The sequence below is a fragment of the Bos taurus genome, chromosome 2 (genome assembly GCF_002263795.3).
Source record: "Bos taurus isolate L1 Dominette 01449 registration number 42190680 breed Hereford chromosome 2, ARS-UCD2.0, whole genome shotgun sequence".
Lineage (NCBI taxonomy): Eukaryota > Metazoa > Chordata > Mammalia > Artiodactyla > Bovidae > Bos > Bos taurus.
In genome coordinates, this window is record NC_037329.1 from 53,016,972 (window position 1) to 53,032,193 (window position 15,222).

Here is a 15,222-nt window from a genome sequence, read left to right on the forward strand (position 1 = left end):
AGGAGACAGAAGCTTGAGAAAAACAATTCACTTAACAATATCCTCGAAATGGAATATTCCCTAGTCCTAGTCTATATCAGGTTTCTAAGATTCCAGGCTTAAGAAGTTGACCTTAATTGGAACTATCAATGACTTTTCAATGATCCTCTTCTCTTCAATGAGGTCATGTGATTGTTCAACAAAAATCACTGAGTATCCACAATGTGTGGGACACTGTAGTAGGCTCTTGAAATGTGGCAAGAATCAAAATGATACAAATTCCTGCCCTCCTGAAGCCCATGTGCTAATGGTAGAAGGAACCTGGTCATAATTTCCATTTTTACCAATGTTTCCAAGAACTCACTATACTATAGAACAATTTTTTTTTTCCTTTTGGATTATTATATATTCATTCCCGTGATTTTTCAAGAGCCAAAGGATGAATGTTAGAATAGGAGATCATCATTACTAGATGGAGAAGGCAATGGCACCCCACTCCAGTACTCTTGCCTGGAGAATCCCATGGACAGAGGAGCCTGGTAGGCTGCAGTCCATGGGGTCGCTAAGAGTCGGACACGACTGAGCCACTTTCCTTTCACTTTTCACTTTCCTGCACTGGAGAAGGAAATGGCAACCCACTCCAGTGTTCTTGCCTGGAGAATCCCAGGGACGGGGGAGCCTGGTGGGCTGCCGTCTATGGGGTCGCACAGAGTCGGACACGACTGAAGCGACTTAGCTGCAGCAGCAGCAGCAGCCCTACTAGAATATCTGCTCAATGTCCCATTACCATGAGAAATTTCTAGGTCCCTTTTCTGGAAGCAGTAGTTTTAGCCACAAAATAAAATACCTCTGCTCCATCAAGTTTTCTTTCTATAACCAGGTCTACTATTCTCAGATTCCTTTCCCAGTATCTCTTCCTCTGGCCGCTTCTTCAATAGGGACACCCCCAGGAGTCTTTCCTCAGCTCTCTTCTAGGTTCACACCTTCCCTTGGGTTTATTCATGACCTCACCCAATGCTATCTTTAAACCAGACTACCAGATTCATACCTAGATCCCAATCAGCTTTCCTGCATTCCAACATAGATTTCTTATTCTTTAATAGAATATAAACAATGACCAAATCACATCATGTCCAAAAGATTTCAACTTCTTTCATGTCTCTAATTTTCTTCTTTTGCTCTGTTTGAGTTAAGGGTTTCACCATTTAGCTAGTTCCTGGGTGCCATGCTGGAATCTTCTTTCCTCTTAACCTCTTGCATGTACTCACTGAGCATGTTCTATTGAATCTACTTCCTCCATGCCTCTTGTAGCCATCCCTTTCCCTCCTCTCCCCGTCACTCCCTTAGAATGGTATCTCAGACTTAGACACTGTATCAGCCTCTTAACTACTCCTACTACATCTAGTGCTGCCCTCCTACTAGTTATTCTTCACATTTAAAAAGATTGTGATCTTTATAAATACAAGTCAAATCACATCTCTGCCTGCTTCAGATCATTCAGTGATTTACCTAGTGTCTATGAATGAATTTCGAACTCCTTAGCAAAGCATATGAGGTTCATCACAATTTAGCTCTAATTTACTACATTCTGGGCTTCTGTCCTATCCCCTCTTTTATGGTTCCTAATTTATCATTCCAGAGGAGTCACCATGTCTTTATCGTACTGTAATTCTCCTTCTTCCTGCCGCTTTGTACACAGTCTTCCTTCTGCCTATAGAGGCCTTTGTCTGCCAAAATGACATCCTTAAAAATAGCCCATGTCTTCTCTTGTGGGAGGCATTCTTTGGTTTCTCTTGGCTAAACGTCAGCTCCTGCTTAGTGCTCTCATAGTGTCTTGTGATATCACACTGTATTTATTATAATTGTTTACTCATTTATCAATCCTGGGAAACCATAGGATAAGTGAGGGTAGGAGTCTTGCTTGTGCCCCTGGTATTCAATTGAAAGGTAGGTAAACACTTTCTGTAAAGGGTTGGATAGTAACTATTTTTGGCCTTGTGCAACTTGTTACAGTGATTTAACTTTTGCCACTGTAGCATGAAAACAGCCACTGGCAATACATAAACACATAAGTATGTTGTGTTTCCCAATAAAACTTTGTTGATAAAAATAGGCAGCAGGCTGGGTGTCATCCATGGCCATAGCTTGCCAATCTCTGATCTAGTCCAGCGCCTGGAATACAGTAGGCACTCCTTTAAGACTTCCTGAAGGAATGAGTGGATAGGACTCCACAGTTAACATTTTCACAGTGTGAATTTACTTGACCTATTTCACAGATAAGTAAAAGGGAGGGTTAGAGGCATTAAAGGCTTTCCTAATATTATACTTCCCTGATGGTTCAGGGGTAAAGAATCTGCCTGCAATGCAGAAGACACAAGAGACTTGGGTTCGTTCCTGGATCAAGAGGATCCCCTAGAGTAGGAAATGGCAACCACTCCAGTACTCTTGTCTGAAAAATCCCATGGAAAGAGGGAACAGCAGGCTACAAAGAGTCACACATGACTGAGTGGCTTACAGTTTCTAAGGGCTGAGGTTGGGATTTGAGCCTATGTCTTTTGATTCTAAATCCCTGGGTCTTTCCCTCTAGGTAAAAGGCTAAGATTCATGGTGGAGAAGGCTGGGACAGCTTAAAAAAACTTACCTTTTAGGAGGGAAATACCCCATGAGATGGGCCATCACTAATAGTCGAGAAGACAGTGATAAATGGGCAGTAGCCATGTTAAGTTTTGCTTTGTTTTCTATTATTCAGTGGTTAATGTTAACATTCAAATGTTAAATCAAAAGATCTAAAGTCATTTTACTCCCGTCTTAAAAACCTTATCTCCCAAAGCCTTCCTGCAGAACAAGGATCCACCAGTGGAAGGATCATTGAACCTTAGTCCCATGCTCACAAACCTTATGAATCCCATGCCAAGATGTCTCCTAAGTAGATGACATTTTAATGATTACTACAGGGAGTTGGGAACTATTGCTTCATCCTCAGGATCAGAGTAATTAATTTTCTTAACTACCAGGCCAAATTCTGCCACGGGAGTCCAGTTGAGAAATTTCAGACCCATAGGAAGTACATTAGCTCTTCAAAGTGATTAGGGTGCCATTTCAAACACACAAGCAAAGGAGCTATTAGGCTTCTGGCTTATTTCAAACAACTTGCAGCCCTTGTTTCTCAGGGGGAAAAAAAAGAAAGAGAAAAAGGGAAAATAACAATTTGCTCAGGTTCTTTATTTTCCAGTAAAAATACCCACGGCCTGCAAGTCTTTGGATATCAGGTATTGTGGTTGGGTGAGAGACCAAAGTGTACAGAAAAAGGGTGGAGTGCCAGAAGGCAGCACAGGAAAACACAGCTTGCTCCAAGGCACACCAGAGCAGAGCTTTCAGAGGCCTTGATGGGAGGCAGAGCTTCACCAGCCATCACTCTTTAACAGGGAGAAGGGTGAGGACTCACAGGCTTTCCAGTCCATCTCAGGCTATGCCTCATCCCCCCACCCTCCCAAAAGCTCAGAAACACCCACAGGACCATTTTACAGGCTGGGTAGATGAATTACTTCCTCAGCATCATTTCCTCATACAATCCCTATACTTCTAGGTCATCGTCATTGGAGTTCTTCTGACATGCCTTTGTAGAATATTTTATTTAACATCCATGAACATCACAGAGAAGCTTTAAATATCAGTTTACTCGCACAAAATAGCCACAGCTCAACAGTTTCACCTTTCAATGAAGCATTCAACTGGCATGCTTCCATGAGATCTGTCTATTCAGCCATATCATTTTTTCACCTTGGAATTCAAAGAACAGCTGGACGCTTTTCTTAGCCTACTTTACAAAGTGCAAGTCTCCTACAACAATGTTTATTTGCACCTAAAATCTTCAGCAAATATATTCTTCCAAAGCTGTTTTTGAAAATCAGTGAATGACATTATTTTAAGCACCTCTAAATGCTACACATTTCTGAGATATTTTAACTTTCTCTGGACGATGTATACCTCGTTGGGGATTGAATGTTCTTTTATATCTTCCCCTACCCATCCTCAAACATTTGAGATTGTTTTGGCCTCCAAAATGCATGCCACAAAGTAAATCTGGCTAACGAGTTTAACAGTGAAAAATACTGTTGTATTTATCTTCTAAGTTTTCTGTACTTCTCGTGTATTATTTTTATCCTGGAAATAAAAATGTGAAAAAAGATTTCAGCAATAGCTAGGACAGTTTATTTATAGTAACAGCAGCAGGAATTCTAGAACTTGAAAAGGTCAGCATCAATGACAGGTGGATATATAGCTGGTAAAATTCTAGGAGTGTTTACACTGGGGATTTGAGGCCAAGGGTAAGGCCCTACTGGCTTCAGATTATCTCACTTACTAGGCTTCCACATGGCCAGTGTGCTGCCCTGCCTGGTAGGAAATCCTCACTGTGAGAACCATTCTGATAAGTTAGACAACAAGGCAAGAGGACTGTCTGTCCCTAGGATACTGCTATAACAGAAGGCTCTGAACGGGAAGTGAAGGAGGACCCGTGTCTGTCACCAGTGTCCCAATGCCTGCATAGAAGTCAAGTGGACCAGGCTTTCTTATCAGCAGGATACCACTTTGAAGGTGAAAACAGCTGGATTTGAGAACATGGGATAAGATTCAGATCAGGTTGACGGAGAGTTGGTGACAGCACAGAATTGTGCAGGGAATTCACACAGGGGCTGGGCACCCCACGGAGGTGTCAGGCGGTCTGTCAGCCCGCCAAAGAAGGCAGCTCATGGGGACCAGGGGAGCCTGGCCGAGTCAGGCCAGAGTCGGAACTCAGGTTCTGGCAAAAGATGTTGTGGTGAGCTAAAGAATTTTTCTGGAAGTCAGGAAATTTGGCAACCCAGCCTCAGCAGTTCTTCCTGTATTTATTTCATTAGGAATTATTTTATGTTTCTCACATAATAAAAATAATAAATGTTGATGTATAATGCTTATCCAAGACCTACTATGTGCTAGGTACTGTGCAAGATTCTTTCAAAGGATTCTTCTTTCACTGCTAACCACAGTAATAGGTGTTATTATGAATCCTGAATTGCAGATGAGAAAAAGGAAGCTTAGAGTTAAGTCAGTTCACAGTTATGCGTCCAGTAAGTGGCAGTGCCAAGGCTCACATTCACTTCTGCCTAACTTCAAAGCCTATTCTCTTTACCGGCTCTCAAACCCCATGTCTCTTTCTATCCCACTGCTAGGAGAGAAGAAGAAACACACAAAGAAAAAATTCTTTCATGATTCAACAACTCTAAGAAAGAAATATTAACATCTCAGCAAGCAGCTTTACAGTCTTTTCTAAATGCACAACTTTCCCACATATTTATACTTATACTCTCTTTGAGTATATAAAATATTGTATCCCTGACTTTGACTTAATGCAAGGATTTCCCTACTTAAAAAAACAACTAGCTATGAACTACATTTTATTAAGCTGATATGATATGCCATGTTTTGTATAACTATCCCCTGTCCCTGAATGCTTAGGTTGTTTCCAAGTTTCTACTCGTGTAAATAGTAAAATTTCGTTTGCATAAGCTACCTGCCTCCCCCACCATTCCTTAGGATAGGTAATGGCATTAAGATATTGGCTCAAAAGGCAATAAGATCTGAAAGGCTTTCATTCTTGAGCTATATTACATTTATGGGTTCCCACCGTGCTGGGTGGGACATCCCCACCAGCAGATCTAGAGGGCTTGTTTCAACTCACACCAACAAAACAGAGTTAACTCTATTTCCTTATTCTTCTCTAAGCTCATCTTGCTTTTTCCCTGTCTGTATTTCAAAATAGAGAAAAAAGTGCACCCTTCTAAACAGTGTCTTCTTTTGCAATTTTACTGCTATTGAAGGAACTATTTTTGCAATTACTTGGCATTGAAACCCCAGACTTATCCCTGCTTCTGCTGCTGCTAAGTCACTTCAGTCATGTCCGACTCTGTGCGACCCCATAGATGGTAGCCCACCAGGCTCCCCCGTCCCTGGGGTTCTCCAGGCAAGAACACTGGAGTGGGTTGCCATTGCCTTCTCCAATGCATGAAAGTGAAAAGTGAAAGTGAAGTTGCTCAGTCGTATCCGACTCCTAGGACCCCATGGACTGCAGACCACCAGGCCCCTCCATCTGTGGGATTTTCCAGGCAAGAGTACTGGAGTAGGTTGAGACTTATCCCTATGACTGACTAAATAAGGGGGTTGAAGAAATGAGAGAAGCAAAAGCTGAGTGGAATTTTCCTTTGAGAAGTCGCAGGGTTTGGACCATTGTTTTCCATCCAAGATTCATCACTCCAATCTAACTACCTCTCCAAGTGGCTTCTTGGGTTCTTTTCTTCTTCTATCTCATTCACCCCACACTCTATTGTTGGAGGACTCTTTCATAAACACGGAGCACATCATGCAAATGTCCAACAGATGAAGTCTCAGTGGTTCTCTATTTCTTATATAACCTCGCTGCCTAGCTCTCATCCTCAAGCTACTACCCATCAACAAGCAACGCTTATCTTTCTAGTTCTGCCTTCCCATTAACTTCATCTCCACTTTGCCTGCCTGCCTTTTCAAATAAGCAGGCCGAAGGAACATGCACTGGCCACATATTTTTCAGAGATAGAACATGCCATTTATATGATTCAGAGGGTATCACGGGACCTTCCAGTGCTTATCACTGTAATGTCAATTGGTGAAAGTGCCTATTAATAAAGATTTCTGGCTGATGACATTTTGAGACGATAGTGTATTCTGAATTCCTGGTCTCAATCTATCACAGCAGAAGCACATACTTCACCATGAGTATGATTGAGAATGAGGACTCTGGACTATGAGACTATTCAGCCTGTGAGGTTATTATGTAATCTTATGCTTAACATGAGCTTCCCAGGTGATGCAGTGGTAAAGAATCCACTTGCCAATGCAGGGGATGCAGGAGACACAAGAAATGCAGGTTTCATCGCTGGGTCAGGGAGATCCCCTGGAGAAGGAAATGGCAACCCACTCCGGTATTCTTGCCTGGAAAGTTCCATGGACAAGGAGCCTGGTGGGCTACAATTCATGGGGTCACAAAGAGTGGGACACGACTGAGCAACTGAGCATGCACTCACATGCTTAATATAATCATAACCCTTTAAAAATTCTGGCTTTTGTGAATAGCACCTGCATCCAGCTTCTACTTCAACTGTGGTGCATTAAACTTTCTCAGTTGGGAGTTGCTCTGCTTTCAAGGGAATGTTTAACTCAGAGCTTTGCAAAAATGGACTTCTATTCTGTTGGCTATAGAGTACGACGTAGGTCAAGTGGAATTTTTGGCACTTCATTGCATTCCCTGACCTTTGCTAAACAAACTTCAAAATATATATATATTTGCAACAATTTGGAATAAACACTACATACAAGTGTTGATGGTAGATTTTCTGAAGAACTACCAAATACATCAAGACTAAGGAAAACATTCTAATGATTCTTTCAAACATGAATACATTTAAATTCTCGTTAAACAATCTTCTTATTTAGTCTTCTCAAGCTTTGATGACATGCCACGATTGGCTGTTTATCAAAAACTTAGCAAGAAATGCTTAACAAGATATAATCATGTGCACATACTTGTGCATAATTAAACCCTGTTTATAAATCATTGCAGGGTGGAATATGGTCACACAACTCAAGAAAGGTGGGCGGCAAGCAAACAACACTTTCTCTCCATCTAAAATGGAAACCTGTATCACGTGGATGCTGTGAAGGTGATATAATAACCCAATCTGAAATCTCCATCAAAAACATCTATTTCCATCTCTACTGAATTGAACGAAAGTTCTAACAAAATTAGGGAATTAATTTAAATATAAGACATGATCAGGCACTAATTGCTAATACTGCGATTGTGTGGCATGACTCTTATCCTTTCAAAGTTTTTAATTGGATAGACTCTCTTCACTGTGTGTGTGTATGTGTGTGTGTGTGCATGTGTGTGTTTTCAAAGTAGGATTTAGCTGATTCTCAGTTTCTTCATTTTATAGTTGTTCTTTCAGTTGGAAAAACAAAGGCATACTTGAGACTGAGTAATGGATATTTCTCAAGATCTCTGAGACTAGGTATTACATAGCGTTAAAGAGTATACTTTTCCATTTGCTTAATGACTTTGTCCAGTTAGAATTACTGAGATAAGCACTCCAGTATTTACATGCAACTTGAAATTCCTTTCATGGTGTGCCTGGAACCTAAGGGAAAAGAATTAGCATTTGAGGAATGCTTACCTTGTGCCAGACTTTTTATATGCATTATCTCATTTAATTCTCATAACCACAAGATATGGTTGATATTATTTAATATGATTTTACGTGTTTGAGATCATAAAGGGAGTATAAAGTATAGAACAAGAATTTGACTGTAGATCTCTATTTCTTCAAAGCCCAACATCGTTTCACCAAGAAACCATACTGGGTTTCCCACCAAAGGCAGTATATGGACGTGACAAGCAGGGGCATTCTAACAATAAGGGATCTTCTGAACTTTGATACAGCTTCCACTGGTGGGAGTGAAATAGTAAGAAGGAAATATGATGAATTAGATTGAAATATGTTCCCTAATGTAGTGAACAGTGAAGCAAATTATAGATTATCCATCCCATGGAATACTATGCCACTGTTAGAAAGAATCAGATACCTGCTTAATGAAATGGGAAGCTGTCCATGAGTTGCAAAAATAGTTGCAGAACAATATGTGTAGAATGTATACTCTAATGCAATAAATAAGCACACACAGGTATATTTGCATGTCCTTAGGATTAGGAACATGTCTGGAAGGGTAGATACAAGAAGTGTAGTTATTTCTGCTCAGCAGGCTAAGAGTGACTGGAAGGCAAATTTGATTTATAAGCATGACAGTTGCCTAAATTTTTCATGTATGCAATTCCGTGCATTATATTTACAATTAAAAATTATGTAGTGGGTTAATTGAATAATCCATAGGAATGACTCAACCCAAGGAATGGGTGATTAAAGAGATTTAATCTCACAAAAGCAAAACTGCCCGATCTATCAGGCTTCAATATTACTATATGTATGTGATGAAAGCTAAAACCTCATCACTTATATTGCACTCTGCATTATCTGAAGAAGGTGTTAACACAAGACAAATGAGGAACGGTCATTTCAAACTTAAAGTGTCCAAAACACAGCTCTCCAGTTAGTTCTTCCTATTCAACCTTTTCCTTCTCCCAGTTTTACTCATCTAGGTAACATTACCATTTCTCCATTTGCTCCAAACCAAACCCCAAGAGGAACATTTAATTTCTCCTTTCCTTTCTCCACTGCATCCTAACTATCAGCAAATCTGACTTGACCCATCATCAAAATACTTCTTTAAGGCTTCCAGTGAAACTACCATTACTTTTTGCCTGAACTACCACAGTCTTCTCCGTATAGGTCTCCCTGCTTTCACTTTTGGAAATCATTCTCCATCTGTCAGCCAGGGTGATCTTGTATAGAATCCCTCAATTTAACACACTTTATGGTTCATCACTGTATTTATAATGGAATTCCACTTTCTCACTGTGGCCCGCAAGAACCTATGTGGTTTTACACTGGTCTAACATCTATGACCTCAGCTCCACCCCCATGTCCCTCATCCATGAGGCTCTAGCCAGTCAGGTCTGCTTTATGCTTGTCAAACACACCAAGCTCTGTGTGGCCTCTAGGTCTTTTCACTGTCTTTTTTTCTCTTAGCAGTTTACATCAGATCAGATCAGTCGCTCAGTCGTGTCCGACTCTTTGCGACCCCATGAATCACAGCACGCCAGGCCTCCCTGTCCATCACCAACTCCCGGAGTTCACTCAGACTCACATCCATCGAGTCAGTGATGCCATCCAGCCATCTCATCCTCTGTTGTCCCCTTATCCTCCTGCCCCCAGTCCCTCCCAGCGTCAGAGTCTTTTCCAATGAGTCAACTCTTCGCATGAGGTGGCCAAAGTACTGGAGTTTCAGCTTTAGCATCATTCCTTCCAAAGAAATCCCAGGGCTGATCTCCTTCAGGATGGACTGGTTGGATCTGCTTGGAGTCCAAGGGACTCTCAAGAATCTTCTCCAACACCACAGTTCAAAAGCATCAATTCTTCGGTGCTCAGCCTTCTTCACAGTCCAACTCTCACATCCATACATGACCACAGGAAAAACCATAGCCTTGACTAGACGAACCTTTGTTGGCAAAGTAATGTCTCTGCTTTTGAGTATGCTGTCTAGGTTGGTCATAACTTTCCTTCTAAAGAGTAAGCGTCTTTTAATTTCATGGCTGCAGTCACCATCTGCAGTGATTTTGGAGCCCAGAAAAATAAAGTCTGACACTGTTTCCACTGTTTCCCCATCTATTTACCATGAAGTGATGGGACTGGATGCCATGATCTTTGTTTTCTGAATGTTGAGCTTTAACCCAACTTTTTCACTCTTCACTTTCACTTTCATCAAGAGGCTTTTTAGTTCCTCTTCACTTTCTGCAGTTTACATAGGTGTCACATTGTCTATTGGCATCAATGTCTTATAGATGAAGGAACTGGTTATCAGAGAGATTAAGTCACTTATATGTGGTCATCACTCTTGGTACATGATGGCTCTAGGTTTTGAACTCATGTCTAAATCATTCCAGGCTCCTGCCATCATACTAAAATAACAAAGTAAACCCAGCCCATTCCAGGGCTCTGGCTACAGTTGTGGCAATCAGTCAGCAAACATGTACTTGTTTAAAAGTCAGGGAAAAGAGATTATTTTGAAAGTTCCTTTTGTAGGTCTCCCTTCCTACCTCAAGTACATTTCCCAGCTTCTGAAGGAAGAGTTAGATCAGCTAGAGGGGGAAATTTGAGATGGATGCATTCAGAAACTCTTGTACTAGAGACTTGAAATTAAATATTGGTCATTTAGGAAATGAGAATATGACAACACAACCAGAAACTTTTACAACTTACTTAGTTAGGTGTCCAAAGAGAACCTTCATGGTGTCACGATTTGGTGGAGGGAGTTTTTGTACAAGAGACTTTATAGCTTCGATTCTTGTGTTGTTGTCTTGCTTTTCTGAAAACAAAACAAAACAAAAAACAGAAAAGAATACGATTACTCAGGTGCATGAGGGAATTTTCTGAGAAGAATTTTGGACTAAATCCTAGCAAATGTAAAACGTAAAGCTCTGATTAGCAGCCAAAGGGAATAAATATACTGAAAATCAGCATCATGAAGTTTCTTTATTTTGACTGTGAATAAGATCAAGGGAAAATGAAAGCAGCAACAGTGTGGCTCTGACACGATCTTCTTATTAAGATCAATCAGTTTTCATAAGTGCTTTACTATTTTCTAAGTTGTGGCAGAGTGAATAATGGCCTCCCAAAGATGTCCATGGCCTAATCTCTGGAACCTGTGAATACATTACCTTCCACGTATTAGGGATTTAATCCCAATTAAATTTGGGATTCTGAGATGGGGGGGGATTATTCTGGATTATCTGGATGGCCCAATGTAATCACAGTGGTGGCCAGGAGGGAAGCAGGAGGATCAGAGTCAGAGAGAGAAGGGGATATGTCAATGAAAGCAAAAGGAGCTATGGCTATGTGATACTCCATGGGTCGAGGAGTAAAGATAGCCTCTAAACCCCAGAAAAGCTGAGGAAAGAGCCTCCAGAAGGAACACAGGCCTGCCAGCACCTTGATTTTTGCCCTACAAAATAGACTTCAGACTTCTTGTCTTCAGGAACGTAAGATAATAAATTCTTATGGTTTGGAGCCAGAGTTTGTGATAATTTGTCATAGCAGCATTAGAAAACAAACACACAAGGACATACATTCTGATTCAATTACCAGTATTCTATTTTTTTGCTTAATTTTGTGGAGGAGTAAAGATTTCTTTTTTATTAGTTCTATGCTATCTTTTCTCCCTAATACATTTCATTTTTGCTGTAAAACAAAAAAAAATGCAAATAAATTTGAAAGCATAATGCTTAGTCACATACATTAAAAAAAATAGGAAGTTATTCCAAACTACATATCACGTAGGGTGTTTTCTTTCATTTTGTTTCTTTTTGCCTTTCTGGGCATGGATGGCACAGTAAGAACTGAGTTACTTAGTATACTAGAGAATTTATCTTACCATAGTTTTAATAAAAGCTCAGAATTATAATAATTTCTTGAATTTAAGCTCTTTATATAATTGACTCAGATACCTTTCTTTTCTGTACTTTACTTCTAACTTCTAGCACAGAGCTCCTGATGATTCTAAAGAGGCCACTGCTAGAAAAGATAAGAGATAAGAGAATAATAGGTGAGGCACACACCACCCAGTATCCATTCTCTTCCTCCTTAGCTAGACCATCCCATTGTTGAGGAGATGGCCATACGCAGCTAAAAGAGATCATTTCCTCACTTCCTTGGCAGCTAGAGTGACCAGCTGACACAGTCTGGCCAATGAGACTGTAGTCAGAGTGTTATGTGGGACTTCTGGGGAGACTGTGTACAGGGGGATAACTTATCTTTGTAGCCTTTTGGCCTTTCTGTTTAGAAAGTAGATGGCTTATAGTTGTACTATGAGATGATCTTGAGAACTGAGCCCATGGAGAGTGGAACACACAGTATAAACAGCTTCCTTCAATCTGTGGAGCTATCAGGACAGTCCTGAAGAACGAGTGTAGAAACTGACAGTGTTTTTTTTTCTTAATACACTATTGCAAAGGAAACTTTTTTTCTAAGGAATTACAGGAAAATATCCTGCAGAAGATAGTATTTGGCTAAAATAGAGCTATTTCAAATCCTGAAGGATGATGCTGTGAAAGTGTTCACTCAATATGCCAGCAAATTTGGAAAACTCAGCAGTGGCCACAGGACTGGAAAAGGTCAGTTTTCATTCCAATCCCAAAGAAAGGCAATGCCAAAGAATGCTCAAACTACCACACAATTGCACTCATCTCACACGCTAGTAAAGTAATGCTCAAAATTCTCTAAGCCAGGCTTCAGCAATACGTGAACTGTGAACTTCCAGATGTTCAAGCTGGTTTTAGAAAAGGCAGAGGAACCAGAGATCAAATTGCCAACATCCTCTGGATCATGGAAAAAGCAAGAGAATTCCAGAAAAACATCTATTTCTGCTTTATTGACTATGCCAAAGCCTTTGACTGTGTGGATCACAATAAACTGTGGAAAATTCTGAAAGAGATAGGAATACCAGACCACCTGAACTGCCTCTTGAGAAATTTGTATGCAGGTCAGGAAGCAACAGTTAGAACTGGACATGGAACAACAGACTGGTTCCAAGTAGGAAAAGGAGTAGGTCAAAGCTGTATATTGTCACCCTGCTGATTTAATTTACATGCAGAGTACATCATGAGAAACACTGGGCTGGAGGAAGCACAAGCTGGAATCAGGATTGCCAGGAAAAATATCAATCACCTCAGATATGCAGATGATACCACCCTTATGGCAGAAAGTGAAGAGGAACTAAAGAGCCTCTTGATGAAAGTGAAAGAGGAGAGTGAAAAAGTTGGCATAAAGCTCAACATTCAGAAAATGAAGATCATGGCATCCGGTCCCATCACTTCATGGGAAATAGATGGGGAAACAGTGGAAACAGTGTCAGACTTTATTTTTCTGGGCTCCAAATCACTGCAGATGGTGATTGTGGCCATGAAATTAAAAGATGCTTACTCCTTGGAAAGGAAGTTATGACCAACTTAGATAGCATATTAAAAAGCAGAGACATTACTTTGCCAACAAAGGTTCGTCTAGTCAAGGCTATGGTTTTTCCAGTAGTCATGTATGGATGTGAGATTTGGACTGTAAAGAAAGCTGAGCACCGAAGAATTGATGCTTTTGAACTGTGGTGTTGGAGAAGACTCTTGAGAATCCCTTGGACTGCAAGGAGATCCAACCAGTCCATCCTGAAAGAGATCAGTCCTGGGTGTTCATTGGAAGGACTGATGTTGAAGCTGAAACTCCAATACTTTGGCCACCTGATGCAAAGAACTGATTCATTTGAAAAGACCCTGATGCTGGGAAAGATTGAGGGCAGGAGGAGAAGGGGATGACAGAGGATGAGATGGTTGGATAGCATCACTGACTCAGTGGACATGGCTTTGGTTGGACTCCGGGAGTTGGTGATGGACACAGAGGCCTGGCGTGCTGCGGTTCATGGGGTCACAAAGAGTCAGACACATTGAGCAACTGAGCTGAACTGAACTGAAAATAGGGTGGGGGTAGTCTTATTAGGAGAACTCTGCTTAGAAGTTGTTCTTCTTCCTCTAAAAACCACAAAGGCCTATAAATAATGCCTCCCACACTCAGAGCTTTCAAAATTGCAGTTATTCTTAGAAGAGTTCCAACATACTATGGATTGGACAACTGCAAATGAAAGAGACAAAGAGAAAAGGTAGAGAAAGGGAGAGAAAAAGAGAAAAGGGAGAGAAAGGGAGAGAAAAAGAGAAAAGGTAGTTGCAACATCATAGCAACAGCAGATCTAATCTTCCTGCCAAAAGGCTAGAAAGCCCCCTTGTAGCTTAATGATGGCAGGACAATGTGATGCTTCAGAGGACCAGTTGGAGCCTATGGGATATGAGAAACTCAGAAGTAAAACAAGTCAATAAAGATGAGAGCAAATTGGTACAGTATGTTCAGGACAGAGCACTTAGGGACACTTGGAGACTTTGTGTCTAGGCATCTGAAGCTAATTCCACACACACCAATGATCCTATACATAAACATACATTGCTTCCCTGGTGGCTCAGTGATAAAGAACCGCTCTGCCAATGCAAGAGATATGGATTCAATCCCTGGGTACGGAAATCCCCTGGAGAAAGAAATGGCAACCCACTCCAGTATTCTTGTCTGGGAAATCCCATGGACAGAGGAGCCTGGCAGGCTACAGTCCATGGGGTCGCAAAAGAATCAGACACGACTTAGCCATTAAACAACACAACACACATACATTTATATATTTTTGAGATGAGTACATTCTGCATAAAATGGGATGATGCTAGTAGTTTAATTTACCCAAGGATCTTCTGATTCAAGTAATACAGATGAAATTGGGAAAGATGAGGGGAGGAGAGGAGGGGAAAGGAAGAGAGGTGACCTTTCTAATTTTATTGAAGACTCTGGCCATGGTAATGATTAGTTTAATGTCAGAGTCTCCAAAAAAAAAAAAAAAAAAAAGGATCCGTTAACATTGAGGTCTATAGAAGTAGCAGCCATGATCTAAGCTTGACAGACAGTAAGTAGAGAGTGGTCT

The 15,222-nt window shown here is 40.8% G+C and overlaps 1 protein-coding gene across 2 annotated transcripts in view; it reads right to left on the reverse strand.

Moving 5' to 3' along the window:
- ARHGAP15 (Rho GTPase activating protein 15) overlaps positions 1-15,222 on the reverse strand; it is a 698,504-nt gene that overhangs the window by 53,118 nt on the left and 630,164 nt on the right. For both annotated transcript variants that reach the window (XM_024977977.2, NM_001105003.2), the window contains 1 exon segment: positions 10,926-11,031. In XM_024977977.2, the coding sequence (XP_024833745.1) occupies positions 10,926-11,031 (106 nt within the window).